Source organism: Protomyctophum parallelum, assembly GCF_964188405.1.
Source record: "Protomyctophum parallelum genome assembly, chromosome: 23".
Classification (NCBI taxonomy): domain Eukaryota; kingdom Metazoa; phylum Chordata; class Actinopteri; order Myctophiformes; family Myctophidae; genus Protomyctophum; species Protomyctophum parallelum.
The window spans coordinates 8355148-8369702 of NC_139715.1; the positions used below are offsets into that span (position 1 = coordinate 8355148).

At 44.7% G+C, this 14555-nt stretch overlaps 1 protein-coding gene across 1 annotated transcript; it reads right to left on the reverse strand.

Moving 5' to 3' along the window:
- Positions 1-987: 987 nt before the first annotated feature.
- sts (steroid sulfatase (microsomal), isozyme S) lies at positions 988-13030 on the reverse strand (the record flags this gene model as incomplete). The annotated part of the gene is made up of 12 exons (XM_083758341.1): positions 12989-13030; positions 11702-11934; positions 10204-10325; positions 8837-8959; positions 8636-8724; positions 7016-7155; positions 5286-5471; positions 4135-4271; positions 3363-3500; positions 2304-2463; positions 1640-1767; positions 988-1379 (listed from the first exon to the last, which is right to left on the reverse strand). The coding sequence occupies exons 2-12, from the start codon at positions 11875-11877 to the stop codon at positions 988-990; spliced, it is 1791 nt and encodes a 596-aa protein (XP_083614467.1). The 5' UTR covers positions 11878-11934; positions 12989-13030.
- Positions 13031-14555: the final 1525 nt, after the last annotated feature.

The window sequence follows — 14555 nt, forward strand, 5'->3', positions numbered from 1 at the left end:
CCCACCACAGCATCGGCGGACGTGAGTTGTTGCGGACCTCGGTCGTTAATACTTCACAGGGCAGCAGCGGTGGAAAAAGTACTACATTTATTGACTTAAGTAAAAACATCAATACTGCAAGTATTGATAGTACACCAAAGTCTTGCAATCGTATTTGACGTCGCTGAAGAACATGCTTCAAAACGGGTTTATAGAAACCAATGGCGTTAAACCAATGGGTCACTTTGCAGAGAATGTTAGAGGGGCAGGGGCTGAAATTCCCTAAAAGGGCACTTAAAATAACAAATCTACAAGTCAGAATGTGTCGTGCTGAGACTAGTTGAGAGCTTGTAGATCAGCTATTTTCGGGGCGTGACCCCCGCACTCTTTAGCTACAGAAGATGCAGCTTACGACATGGATTTCTACACAAATTCTTTCAACGTAAAATGCTGCATTCAAGTTCAGGGGGGGAAAAAAAGGCAATTCTCCTGCTGCCTTCGGGTATATGGCATGGAAAGGAAAGGGGGGGCATTGCAATTCTTTCACCAAGTAAATGAAGCATTCATGTTCTGGAGAGGAGACTTTTTTACAGACGAGTAAAAGGCCCCCCTTTAATGAATTGCATTTTTATAGCGCTTTTCCAAGTGCTCAAAGCGCTTTAAACTGGTTCATTCATTCATACATTGGGAGGTGAAGCGGCGAACAGTTTCCACACAAATGGTGGCAAGCTCACACTGACCAGCTCATTGGATGCAATGTAGGGTTCAGCGTCTTGCCCGCAAGGACACTTCGACATGTGGAGGACAGGAGGAGTTTGAACCGCCGACCCAGGGATCCTTGGACGACCTGCTCTACCTCCTGGGCCACAGTCGCCCCTTCCTTTGATGTCTATGTGTGTGTGTGTGTGTGTGTGTGTGTGTGTGTGTGTGTGTGTGTGTGTGACGTCGTGGCGGTTCTCTTCGTCCATAGTTTTTATACGGTCTGTGATCCCAACCTTAGTTAGTTAGTTAGTTACCCAGCAGCCCTGGCGCCTGCGGCTCGTCCCTCTGGCACCGGCACAGCTGCGCGGGTGAGGAGCAGCAGGGCTGCAGCCAGGGCTTCCACACCATGTGCCACGGTGACATCTGGCTCTCTGCGGCGGGGGTGGGGGTCTCCAGGGAGGCACGGTGGCGCCTCGCGGCCTCGTCCATGGCCTCCAGGACGGCGTGGAAGGCGGGCTCCGTGGCGGGGGTCAGCGGCGAAGCCTCCCGGGGGTCCCGGGAGAGGTCGAAGAGCAGGGGAGGGCGGTGGTACGTGACGTAGGCCGGCGTGCAGAAGCAGGCGTGCGTGTGGAAGCACGCCGTCTCATTCTCGGGGTAGAAGTCGGGCGTGAAGTAGAAGGCCTTCCACACGGCGCTGCCTGGCCATGACACAAAGAAACGGTGATTTTAAACACATTTTGAGGGCCTCCAATGCATGGCTTTTGAAGATTACGTCATACGGCAGCCAAGTCTATGGGATTTTGGGCCATTATTTATTCATATTTGAGCCACGGACCTAGGGCCCCCCTAGCCCCCCCGGAGCCGTCCCTGTGTTTGAGAAGCACCGATTTACAAAAATATAAGGCCTACCACTCAGCCTCTCTTTCCGTTGCTTTTCGTAAAGAAATGAAAGACTCACTGTTGGGCGGTTTCCATCGGACGGCGTTCAGATAGGCATTGCAGTAATGGAAGAGAAACTGGTGGTGGGATGTCTCCTCCCCCGCTCTGCCCTGAAGCAGGGCCATGAGGTCACGACCATCTATCTGTCTGCAGCAGCAACACAACACAAAACACAATCCTCGCCCCTGAAATCCATGTGTTTGTTATAGGCGCCTTTTGGAACCTTGTATGTCTGTGTTGTTCTTTGTGTGTATGGGAAAGTATTCATGCGTTTTTAATGTTTGGACCACGTGCGGTGAAATGTCATACTTGTGAGGCAATGAAGTCGACCTTGACGACTACTTCAATACATTTCCATCTGAGACACAGACGCATACGTCACCGCACTGCAACGGTTGTAAAAAACCCTAGTGTCATTTCTAATTTGGTTTGGTTGCCTAAATTGTCAAATGTGAGAGTAAAGTGTAAAATCAGGCATTTACAACGCCAGCGCCATCGAGTCCCACCAAAATATTTCTTTTGTCGAGAAAATCAACCGCAGATTTAGGCGACTAAAATCACTAAAACTAGACAAAAAAAATTTCAGATGACAAAAATATGACAAACTAAATGAACATTTACAGTATTCAAAAATACCTAGGGCTACAATCAAATCAAAATCAACACTGCTGTGTGGAGCCCACCTGTCCTGGGGGAGGTCTGCTCCGGCCAGCCTCACCACGGTGGGGAACAGGTCCATGTTGCTGGTGGGCTCGTCGACCTCCGTGCCCGCCGGCAGGGCTCCGGACCACCGCACGATGCCCGGCACCCGGATGCCCCCCTCCCAGTTGGTCGACTTCCCCGCTGTGGCGCGTATAGGGAGGCAACGGCAGCTATTATCCCATTCTGACCTGAGATCAGATTCATACGAGGTTTCCACTGGACACACGCTGGTCTGACGAACCCATTCTGATCTGAGATCAGATTCTAAAAATGTCAGTCGTTCTTCGATTAAAAAAAATAAATAGCAGACCTACAAGCTCGTATCGCGCCACTCGGTGGCGCGATATGAGCTTGTAGATCTGCTATTTTTCAATAGCTAAAGCATGACATGATGCCGACACCAAATTGGGTGCCCGGTCAGAATGGGTTATCAGACCCATTGTTGGTTTATACAGTAGTAGGGGAATATTATCCGAAAGAAATCCAATCCGTGAATAAATTCCTTGCCAAGAATGTGTTTTTAATAGGTCATAGGTGTCTAGACTAGTAGCACATCTCACAAAATGCTGAAATTCTATTTCAAGGGGAATCTGTGACAGCTGCTGGAAGTTGGGGTACCATTCATAACCTTATGCGGGCAACATTTACATGAATGAATCCATTGTAAGCATTTGTTTTGCACAAAAAACACTCTAAAAACGGCTATAGCCGTCATCACAAATGTGATGACCTGAAAAACCCATTATACACGAACACTACAAACACATTATTTGGTGTAGGCATTTCTTGGTAAGGAATTTATTCACATATTGTTTTAATATCCCCTGGCTATTGTTTTTATGTTCATTCTGCCTTAAAAAAAAAGTTTTTGCGGTTTTCAAATGTTTTTTGGTCATGATTAACATTAAATATTTTCCCAAACCTCTATGGGGAAAACGTATGGCTATTCTATCTTTTGCGGTACCACAACATGGCTACCATTTTGCCCACTATGCCCTATATAGTTCGATAGCTACAGGCCTAATAATGAGGTGCTTCACCTTTGTATATCCCGTTAAATCCCCGGTGCACCTCTCCGCTGGCAGAGATCTCCTCCAGGTGAGCGCCCTGGTCTGAGGTCAGGTACACCAGTGTGTCGTCCCTCAGCCCCAGCTTGTCCAGGGTCTGTAGAATCTGACCTTGGGTCAGATTTACATGACATTATACTAGTCAGCCTGACCAGGGTCTGTAGAATCTGACCTGGGTCAGCCTGTCCAGGGTCTGTAGAATCTGACATGGGGTCAGATTTACATTGATTGATTGATTGAAATATTTATTAACAGTTTGTAGAATTTACAGTACATTTTAAGCACAAACTCAATACAAAGACTGTCAACTGTGAGTGGACGACCCAATTAAGCATTACACTTGTTTACAACAGGGTCCACATTGTTCAATTCATCAAAACATTTAGAGACATACAAATAGACATTTCTATGTAGCTAAAGAACAGAACAGGAATTCATCATATGGGAAGCAAAAAAGGGAAAAGATACAATATACAGTGACATTATACTGTACTGTCAGGCTATTCATTGTCTGTAGAATCTGTCCTGGAGTCAGATTTACATGACATTAGACTCACCTACTGTACGCTCCAGTGCACCTCCGTTACACTGCGTCTCCGTAGGGATATAGCCAAATTCCAATACCTCAAAATCACACTGCACACTCGCCCACTCCAGCATGGCGGCGTAACGGTGTTACGGTGAAATTGGTGACCTGCCGAGATATGTTTTGGGGCATTGGGAGTTTGGCTTTGGGGTCACTCACCTACGCTCCAGTCCACCTCATGCACGGCGTCCCCGTAGATGCCGTGCTGGCTGCTCCCCCTGAAGGGAGCGGAGGCGAACAGCGCCGTGTGCACCTGGACGAAGGAGAACAGCAGCAGGAAGGGCCCGGCCGCATTGCTGCACACACAGACAGAAATGATGTGTAATAAAAAATGTCTAATAATAATAATAATAACACACTTTATTTGTATAGCACCTTTCATGACATGAAATGCAGCAAAGGGCAAAAGCATAAAAGAGCATTTAAATAATAGCAATAAAGGCAGTGAATCAGGTGAGGACATGAATAACACCACAAAGAATTTAAAATCAACTAAAAGCTCATGCATAGAAGGAGGCATGAGGTCAGTCCGCTGCCCCCCCAGGTTGGCAGAGGAAGTGTAGCGCCCAGGATTACATTAGATAATTGGCAGTGGGTGAAAAGAAAACTGGGTTACAAAATCGTTTAAAATTTAAGAAAAAAAAAAAATCAACTAAAAGCAAGAGTAAAAGTACTGTAGGTCTCGAGCTGTGCTTTAAAGCTATTACATATATTATCTAGCGGCTGCCTGACTTAGGTGTAATTATATACTTTGGCTATTCAAAAATCATCGACGTCTTTTGAAGTACTTACTTTTAAAGTGAGCATATTCATTTGCTTCTGGGGGGGGGGGGTCCCTGGAACTAAATATTTTGACATTAGTACCTCCCTCCCGGGTTATCCTCGGGGTCAACCCCTACCTCTCTAAGAAGTGCACAGCCTCCAGGGTCAAGCTCGGGGTCAACTCCTACCTCTCTAAGAAGTGCACAGCCTCCAGGGTCATCCTGAGGGTCAACCCCTACCTCTCTAAGAAGTGCACGGCCTCCAGGGTCAAGCTCGGGGTCAACCCCTACCTCTCTAAGAAGTGCACGGCCTCCAGGGTCATCCTGAGGGGTCAACCCCTACCTCTCTAAGAAGTGCACGGCCTCCAGGGTCATCCTGAGGGTCAACCCCTACCTCTCTAAGAAGTGCACGGCCTCCCAGGGTCATCCTGAGGGTCAACCCCTACCTCTCTAAGAAGTGCACGGCCTCCCAGGGTCATCCTGAGGGTCAACCCCTACCTCTCTAAGAAGTGCACGGCCTCCAGGGTCATCCTGAGGGTCAACCCCTACCTCTCTAAGAAGTGCACGGCCTCCAGGGTCATCCTGCGCGTCAGGTTCTCAGAGACGTATGGCTGCTCCACGATGCGGTGGTCCCTCATGAGCAGGCAGTTCAGGTCGGGGAACACTCTCACAAAGGCCCCGAAGAGAGCCACGGCGGTGGCTACCGCCAACGCCACGCCCACGACCACGCCCCTCCTGTGACGGTAGGGTTGTCACAATCGTGACATTTTACATGACCGTTAGCCTAATTGTCATGCTATAGGGATGGGACTATACTCGTTATTATCGTTTATCGTGATAAAAAAACACAATCGTATCGCAGGGATTTACATTTATTGTGAAATCCGTCTTACACTAGGATGAATTCGCTTTTGTTTAGCTGGAAATTCAGAATCACTAGAACTAAAACTTTTATTTGACTCTACACAAATCAACTCACCAAAATAGCATATCTACAAGCGTTTTGCTGGATGCTGGTTAACATGGTCCAACATGGTGGTTAACAAAAGTGGCATTTTGAATTTTATCATGATAATATCGTTAATCACAATTATTTCTGCCACAATAATGACATGCAATTTCCATATCGGTTGGTTAGACAATAGTCCGACAGGCATTAATTAGTCCGCTCCCGACATGCGTGGCCGGTTACAACTAACCCGTGGCCAGGTTAAAACTAACCTGTGATTATTATTTTTTTCTTCTTACTATGTTCATTAGTACTTTCAAAACTAGTTTACTAATTACTTTTACTGTCTTGTACTGTCTGTCTTTGTTTTATTTGTCTTGTTCTGACCTTGATTGGGGGGAGGGGGGGATATTTACATGTCGGATACAACAAAATGTACACATAAAAATCAAAATAAAGTGTAAAAAAAAAAAAACTAACCTGTGGCTCCCGACATGCGTGGCAGTTTAAAACTAACCTGTGGCATGTTAAAACTAACCCGTGGCAGTTTAAAACTAACCTGTGGCATGTTAAAACTAACCCGTGGCATGTTAAAACTAACCCGTGGCATGTTAAAACTAACCCGTGGCATGTTAAAACTAACCCGTGGCATGTTAAAACTAACCCGTGGCATGTTAAAACTAACCCGTGGCATGTTAAAACTAACCCGTGGCAGTTTAAAACTAACCTGTGGCATGTTAAAACTAACCCGTGGCATGTTAAAACTAACCCGTGGCATGTTAAAACTAACCCGTGGCATGTTAAAACTAACCCGTGGCATGTTAAAACTAACCCGTGGCATGTTAAAACTAACCCGTGGCATGTTAAAACTAACCCGTGGCATGTTAAAACTAACCCGTGGCATGTTAAAACTAACCCGTGGCATGTTAAAACTAACCCGTGGCATGTTAAAACTAACCCGTGGCATGTTAAAACTAACCCGTGGCATGTTAAAACTAACCCGTGGCATGTTAAAACTAACCCGTGGCATGTTAAAACTAACCCGTGGCATGTTAAAACTAACCCGTGGCATGTTAAAACTAACCCGTGGCATGTTAAAACTAACCCGTGGCATGTTAAAACTAACCCGTGGCATGTTAAAACTAACCCGTGGCTCCCGACATGCGTGGCAGGTTCAAACTAACCCGTGGCTTCCTGTGAGGTTATAGTTATGGACTAATGCCTGTCGGACATTTCTGGTATAACGATAACGCAAATAAAAATAAAAATAAGTGATTATCTCCAATAATTGCTATCAGTCGATGCTGTACTCATTGTGAGAGGTCCTTACCGGACGGTGATGGCGCCGGCGTAGTGCAGGAGGGCGGTGGTAGCGAGCAGCAGCCCCAGGGCGCGGTACGGGATGTGATGCTCCACTTTAAGCAGCACAGAGCTGTGGCCAGGCTGGCAGTCTCTCAGGTTGGTCATGACCTGGAAACAAAAAAACAAAAAACAATGTCACCCACTTGTTTTACACATGTACACCTGTGATTCTGTTGTTGGCCTACAAAGCAACCAAAGGTACAGTATGGATTAAAACAAAATAAAACATCACGACTGGAAGGAGAAAAAAAGTGTGTTATTTGTGAAACAGTGTGAAAGGAGCCTCCCTATATAGGCCTAATGACAACCAGGCGAATAGCTCATGGACTGAGGCTTTAACCTTTGATTTTATGAAATAAACGAGACCATCAAAAATGTAGGGAAGATGCTTCTGAACGTATCGCTAGTTTGACCACTTCAACTGCTCTAATCTAAAAATGTAAAAGAAAACTGCATATCTACAAGCTCAACATCATGCTTCCATAGAAGACATGCTTCTATTATGGAATCCAAATGACTGAAAACAAATTACCTTGAACTTTAATCCCTGGGCAATCCCTTTATATTCAAAGCCTGATCCAACCCTACAACCCTCCAGCTCACTCTGAAAACATCCGGGACCGGGACAACTCTCCACACGTCCAAGACTCTTCTCCCTTCTGGCTCCCAAACTGTGGAACGAACTCCCCCGTTGCAATTAGAACTGCAGACTCACTCACAATCTTCCACCGTTATCTGAACACCATCTTAGTCCGTACTAGCACTTGCCGTATCCTTGACGACTTTTGAGGCTTATTATACAAAGGTTAAAATGTAGTTTCGATAGCATGTTATTTAGACAGAGGCCAGGTTAATTTGTTGACCTGGCATCCTATTGTAGAGTTTTCAATGTTAATCATGTTTTAAAATGTTTAGATTGGTGATCTACCTATTAACCCAGATTACTGAGGCACTACACAGTCTCTATGCATATGATGTGTTACCTCGTGGTTATTGTTTACCTTGCTTGCAATGCTTACTGTAAATCACTCTGGATTAAGAGCGTACTAAAATGCCTTTTTATTTAACTGTGGGAACTGGCCAAGAGGCAGAAATTAAATTACACTTCAATCGTATATGTCACATTATAGAACAGCAAATAAAACATCCATGATACACCTCAAAGTACCTATGAAATAAATACAACACATCACCAAAGTGCTAATCTTTTAGTGGCAAGGCAAATACACAATGTACAAAATATAAACAGAAATAATAAATATATAGGCATGAACAAAGGCTAGCACATGTGCAAACATGTGCAGGTGTTGGACTGTACATCTAAGATAATCCTTTTGAAACTTCTCAAGGGAACTTTCAAAGCCTATTTTACTCTGCACTGTAGGTCGTTCTACGACCAAGGGCCAAAGAAGGCCAGACATTTTTACCCCCCTCGGATTTGAATGCTGGTACTACAAGCCAAGCATTAGATCTGAGGATTAGACCATTTTGACCAAATCGAATTTGGAGGAAATGTAAGACGGCAGATCACCAAGAATGGCTTTATAAGAATGTACATTGTAAATGTACATTGTAAATAGATTCTGACCGTGCCGTAGAAGTGTTGGAAGCCGTGCACCGAGGGGTGGTGGCAGTGGTCCTCGCTGCTCTCGCAGTTCAGGCCCAGGTGCCATTTTCCTACCGACAAAAAAAAACAACCAAACAATGACGAACGAACGAACGAATTAGGGCTGTGTCACCATTATGACATTTTACTCATTTTACTAAAGACTAATCTCATGTCTGGTACCTATGAGAGCTGTCTGGTAGCCCTGCTGCTTGGCAAGCCTGGCAAACGTGACTTCGTGGCTGGGAAGGCCTCCTGATACAGCTGTGAACAGATAGACCCCCAGCCTCCCAGTGCCCACCATACCTGTACAATACAACACAATACATGACATCCCTGTGTCCACAATAGAGCGTCGCTCTGTCCCGCCCCCTCGAGAGACCCGGAAAATAATTCCCCGTTCATTTTCCTCATTGACTTTTCAAAAAGTATTTATTTAAAGACGTTTATGCTGCGGACAAAGCCAACTCGAGTTGTGAACTTGTGACACATCATGACAATAAACACAATGTTTTTGGACAAACAAAGAAAATAAACGGCAGGTTTGTTGTTTTTATTCTTTGAAATAATTTGTTTGGTCCAAAATATTGTGTTTGTTGTCATGATTTGTCACAACTCGTGTTGGCTTTGTACGACGCTTATAAGGTCTTTAAATAAATACTTTTTGAAATGTCTATGGGAAAAATGCATTGGGAATTAAGGGGGCGGGACTGCGACGCTCTATACCTAAACAATACAACACATTATTCAGGACGAGGGGAAAAAACAACAGACAATGCAGACACTCAGGAGAAAAAAAGAGGAACAGCCTTTATATATTATAAAGGCACCTGACAAGACCTCGGAAAGGTCTTCATCGGCCATGGTCCCCTGTGATGGAGAGTTGGTGACCAAATTAACCCTTATTAGATCTTTAACTCTTGAGTGTAAAATGAAACCAAATGGAACATTACGGCTCCAATTGGTTGCATTTTGCTCACGCTCTCAAGAGTTATATTATTGTGTATATAATATATGTATATATATATGTATACAATTTACAATAATTCTAATCTACACAATAAAATAATGTAGAAGAATTGTTATTTTAATCGTTTTCCTGTTGTCTCTCCTATGGTACCACATCAATACAGCATGGAATTCTGGAAAATCGTATTCAACGATAACAACAAATATTCTATGGTTTGGGTCTGAGATGCTAAATCTCACCAAATGGTGATCCGTGGCTCAAATGCAGAATAATGAATGGGCCTTGATATGAAAAGGGTTAAAAACCACTGCTCTACCTCTGTCAGGTGTAAAGGAGCAACTTGGACACTCAGGCATGAAGGAAGCATGAGTTCAAGTCCGTTGCTCTCCCCTTGTCCCCCATATATGGGGACTAGGTTGGTGGAGGGTGTGTAGAGCCCAGGATCACATTAGATGATTGACACAGGGGTGAAAAATGGGTTACAAAATCGTGGGATAAAAAACCACTGCTCTATAGCGATGATTACTATCAAAATATGAATCTAAAAACCACATGACAGCAGGGGTGAAGGTGAACTGACCGGATCGTATGGGGTAGCGTCCGGTGAGGAACGCCGCCCTGCTGGGGGTGCAGAGCGGTGCGGCCGCAATGTGGTGCGTCAGCTTCACCCCGTCCCGGGCCAGTCCGTCGATGTTGGGGGTCCTGCAGTGTTGTTTTTGGCAGCAAATTTTAGTTTTATTCAATTCAATAGCATAAGATTTTAGTCGACTAAATCTACAGTTGATTTAGTAGTCGACTGAAATGTATTTTGGCGGGCCTTGATGCCGTTGTAATGATTGTTTTTACACTTGCTGAAAATAGCCGATCTACAAGCTCACAACGCATCTAGATCGGCTATTTTCAGCATGCAAAAATGCGTAGTGTACAGTAAAATGACTTACACTGGATCTCTTGTCCACTAGTCCCTTCCTAACATTTTAGTCTAAATATATTGACAATTTCGTCAACAAATAAAAAGGGCATTACCCCAGGTCAGGGGTCTGCAACAGGCAGCTCTAGAGCCGCATGCGGCTCTAGAGCACACCCCTAGTGGCTCCCTGTAGCATTAAAAGTAGCAATAAATTATTTTTCATTTATGGTTTCTGTAGGAGGCCAAACGTGACAAGCATTCTTAATATTTATTCTACACATTTTTACAAAATTGGAAAACTTAACTAAACTAAAATTTGCGTCATAGCATGTGACACACTCAGTGCCGTGCCAGCCAGGTGTCTATTATAAACAAACCAGTCGGTGTGTGAGGCTGCTGCCTGCTACGCTATGGCTTCTACAGGGAGAGAAATAAAGATAGCCGACGAAAAACAGAGGATTTAACAGTTCGTGGACAGAGGCTTTTGCCTTCACAGCCAATGCAGATTGACTGCCTGTATGCCTGAGATACTTGAACTCCTTCACTTGGGGCCCAGGTGAAGGAGTTCAAGTATCTCAGGGTCTTGTTCACGAGTGAGGGGAGGACGGAGAAGGAGATCAACCGGAGAATTGGAGCGGCAGGGGCGTTATTGCAGGTGTACCGCACTGTTGTGACGAAAAGAGATTTGAGCCAGAAGGCAAAGCTCTATGTTTACAGAGCAATCTTCGTTCCTACTCTCACCTATGGTCATGAAGTGTGGGTCATGACCGAAAGAATAAGGTCGCGAATACAAGCGGCCGAAATGTGTTTTCTTCGACGGGTGGCTTGCATCTCCCTTAGAAATAGGGTGAGAAGTTCAGTCACACAAGAGAGACTCGGAGTAGAGTCACTGCTTCTTCGCCTGGAATGGTGGTTCGGGCATCTGGTTAGGATGCCTCTCGGGCGTCTCCCTAGGGAGGTCCTTGAGGCACGTCCCACTGGGAGGAGACCCCGGGGCAGACCAAGGCGCGGTTGGAGGAAACGCATCGACTCACAGGCCTTGGAACGTCTCGGGATCCCCCAGGAGGAAGTCACTAATGTCTGGAACACTCTGAAGATGGATGGATGGAAACTTATAGATTTAACATTTGTAAAACATGAAATATTGGTCGGGTAGGCTTTTTTTTACCTCAGTGTCGTGTTGCCATAGCAGCCGAGGTCCCCGATTCCCAGGTCGTCCACCATGAACAGGACAAAGTTGGGCTTTTTGCCGCCGTGTCCCACAGGAGAGGTACAGCCTGCCCCCCTGACCCACAGCAGGACGACCAGGCACCACAGCCACACACACACACATAGGGGCCGCATGGCCAGGACTCAGGACAACCACCACCGCACACAAGCAAGACAAAATGCTCTTTTATTCTGAAAGAAAAGGAGAAAAATAAACCGTTTTTCTTTTCGAGTTTTGCAAGTCGGGAATATATAATATCAGTTGTACTTGTATTATATATTACTGTTCCCAACCACCAACACATTTCTGTTTAGCCAGCTCCAAATTCATTGGAATAATAATGAATAAAGCACCAACGAGCTGGCCAGATGTATGGAGAAACGGGGTGACTGGAAGCGACGACGGAGGGTTCGTCTGAGGACGACCTAGTTGCGAACGCAGTCAGCACTAACTATGAGACCCTGCAGATCATGTCTGTCTGTCTGTGTGTGTGTCTGTCTGTCTGTCTGTCCCGCTGTGACACCACCCGCCCGCCACCACAGGGCGCAGCTGTAGCGCGCGCGCACACACACACACACACACACACACACACACACACACACACACACACACACACACACACACACACACACACACACACACACACACACACACACACACACACACACACACACACACACACACACACACACACACACACACACACACACACACACAGCTGCGTTCGCTTCCCGCGTTTGCGCGTCTTACTTGTCCTAGAGAGAATAATAAGAGTCACCAATCAGACATAATAGTCAACAGTCTCGCATCAACAATTTTTCTGCTGCATGCATATTCCACATTATGTACTGTAGATAATAAAGCAGCAATCAGCTTGACCTTTTAAACAAAATGTTTTCAAAACGCACTACGCAGCCAACACAACCTGAGTAATATACAACTATTTCTTTACATAGTAATATATAATATTACTGTTTTTGGTCAAGTAATACCTTACACTACTCGTTACTGGGTAAAATAATAATTTTACAGTAATATATTAAAAGTAACTCGTTACATGCCCAACACTGAATGTAATACAAAAGCAGGTGCATTCTAACTGTGTGTCTGCTGCACATTGATTCAAAGTTACCCTACCTTTAACCTGCTGCCAGCAGACTGGTCAGTGCATGAGTTTGAATGAGTAAACATATATTGATAAACATGTTAATATGTCACTACTGAGTGTGTACATACAGTACAAACCTTCATAGAGTGCTGAATAAGTTCCACTGTGTAGACTGACAGCACTAAGCAGGAAGTTCACAAGCACTTTGTGTTGAACTGTCATGTCATGTGATCAGTATGAGGAGTGCAGTGTTGCCAGATCTTGCGAAAGAAACAAGCAGCAAAGTCAGGGGGTGGGCAACTGTGATGATGCAGAGGAGGACCACTATAGTTCCACACTCACTCCAGAGTCCAGAGGGCCACTATAGTTCCACACACACTCTGAGGCCACTATATTTCCACACTAACTCCAGAGGGCCACTATAGTTCCACACTCACTCCATAGGGCCACTATATTTCCACAGTTTACCAAGTCGCCGCAATGAAAATTCTTCATCAATGTCTATATCTTCATTGTTATATGCTAACATGCTGTCTTCATCAGTGTAGTATGTCAAACTCACAGATGATATAGTTCATTTCCAAAGTGATCAAATTATTTTGTGCAATTATGGTCAGCTTAATGGTAAAAAGGTGAGTAGGCCTATAGGGGTCTATGTGTGAATACCAATGATAAGTAGGACTAGTACTACCATTTCAGGATATTGTTTACTAATGAATTACATTGTTTCGGTACTTTGGTGTTTACATTTTTAACATTCCTACTCTCTCTAGTGTTAACTCTAAACAACTACCCTCTCTCTCTCTCAATTCAATGCAATTTAAATGAAGGTGAAGTAAAACTAAAATGCACTAAATTGCGGCGAGTTGGTAAACTGGCGAGTTCTCCGGATACCCTCCAGAGGGCCACTATATTTTCCTACACTAGGCTATATGTAGCAACACTTGTTAACATTTTAACTCAACATGGAGCCTTTGAGAATTTTTAATCTGCTCTGAGGAAGGCTACTGCTGAAACGCATCAGCGTTCTCAAATAAACATGAGAAATTGCATCTGAGCCAGTCTTGCATCTTTCATTTTGGAGTGCCGTTTTTTCCACTTAGTTGGTTCAGTTATTTTCAAAGCTATGGGTGACCAGATCCAAACTGTTCCTTTGAGGGACAGAAGTATCACTTGTGTGGGACAATTGGGACGGGGGACGGGGAAATCATTAAGTAAATGCCTTGGTGTCATAATAGCCGAATATTGCCTATCATTTAGTCTTAAACCCTGCTGGCAACTCACATTTTGTTTTAAACCCTGCTGGCAACTCACATTTTGTTTTAAAATGCTACATTTTGGTCATGGATTGTAGGCTATGGCCGACTTGATACTAAAGCCTTTAATTTCAGCTTTACAACAGAAAGCCAACTAACTAACGATTAGGACGTTTGAATAGTGCTGCCTGCCAGTCACAATGTGGGACAGGGTCTCAATTTGTGGGACACCTCAAAAGTCTTGGCAATGTGGGACTGTCCCACGCTGCACGCAAAGGGGGACATCTGCATGGTCAGCTTTGAATCAAAGCTGAGCACTGCACTGCCTTAACTAAGAGAAGTTTCCAGAGGAAGCGCACCTGCTTTTCTTTCTTTACCTTTGAGAATCACGTTTGTATTTGGTCAGGGGATCTTAGTATGATGATAATAAGACAAGACATTGTCAGAT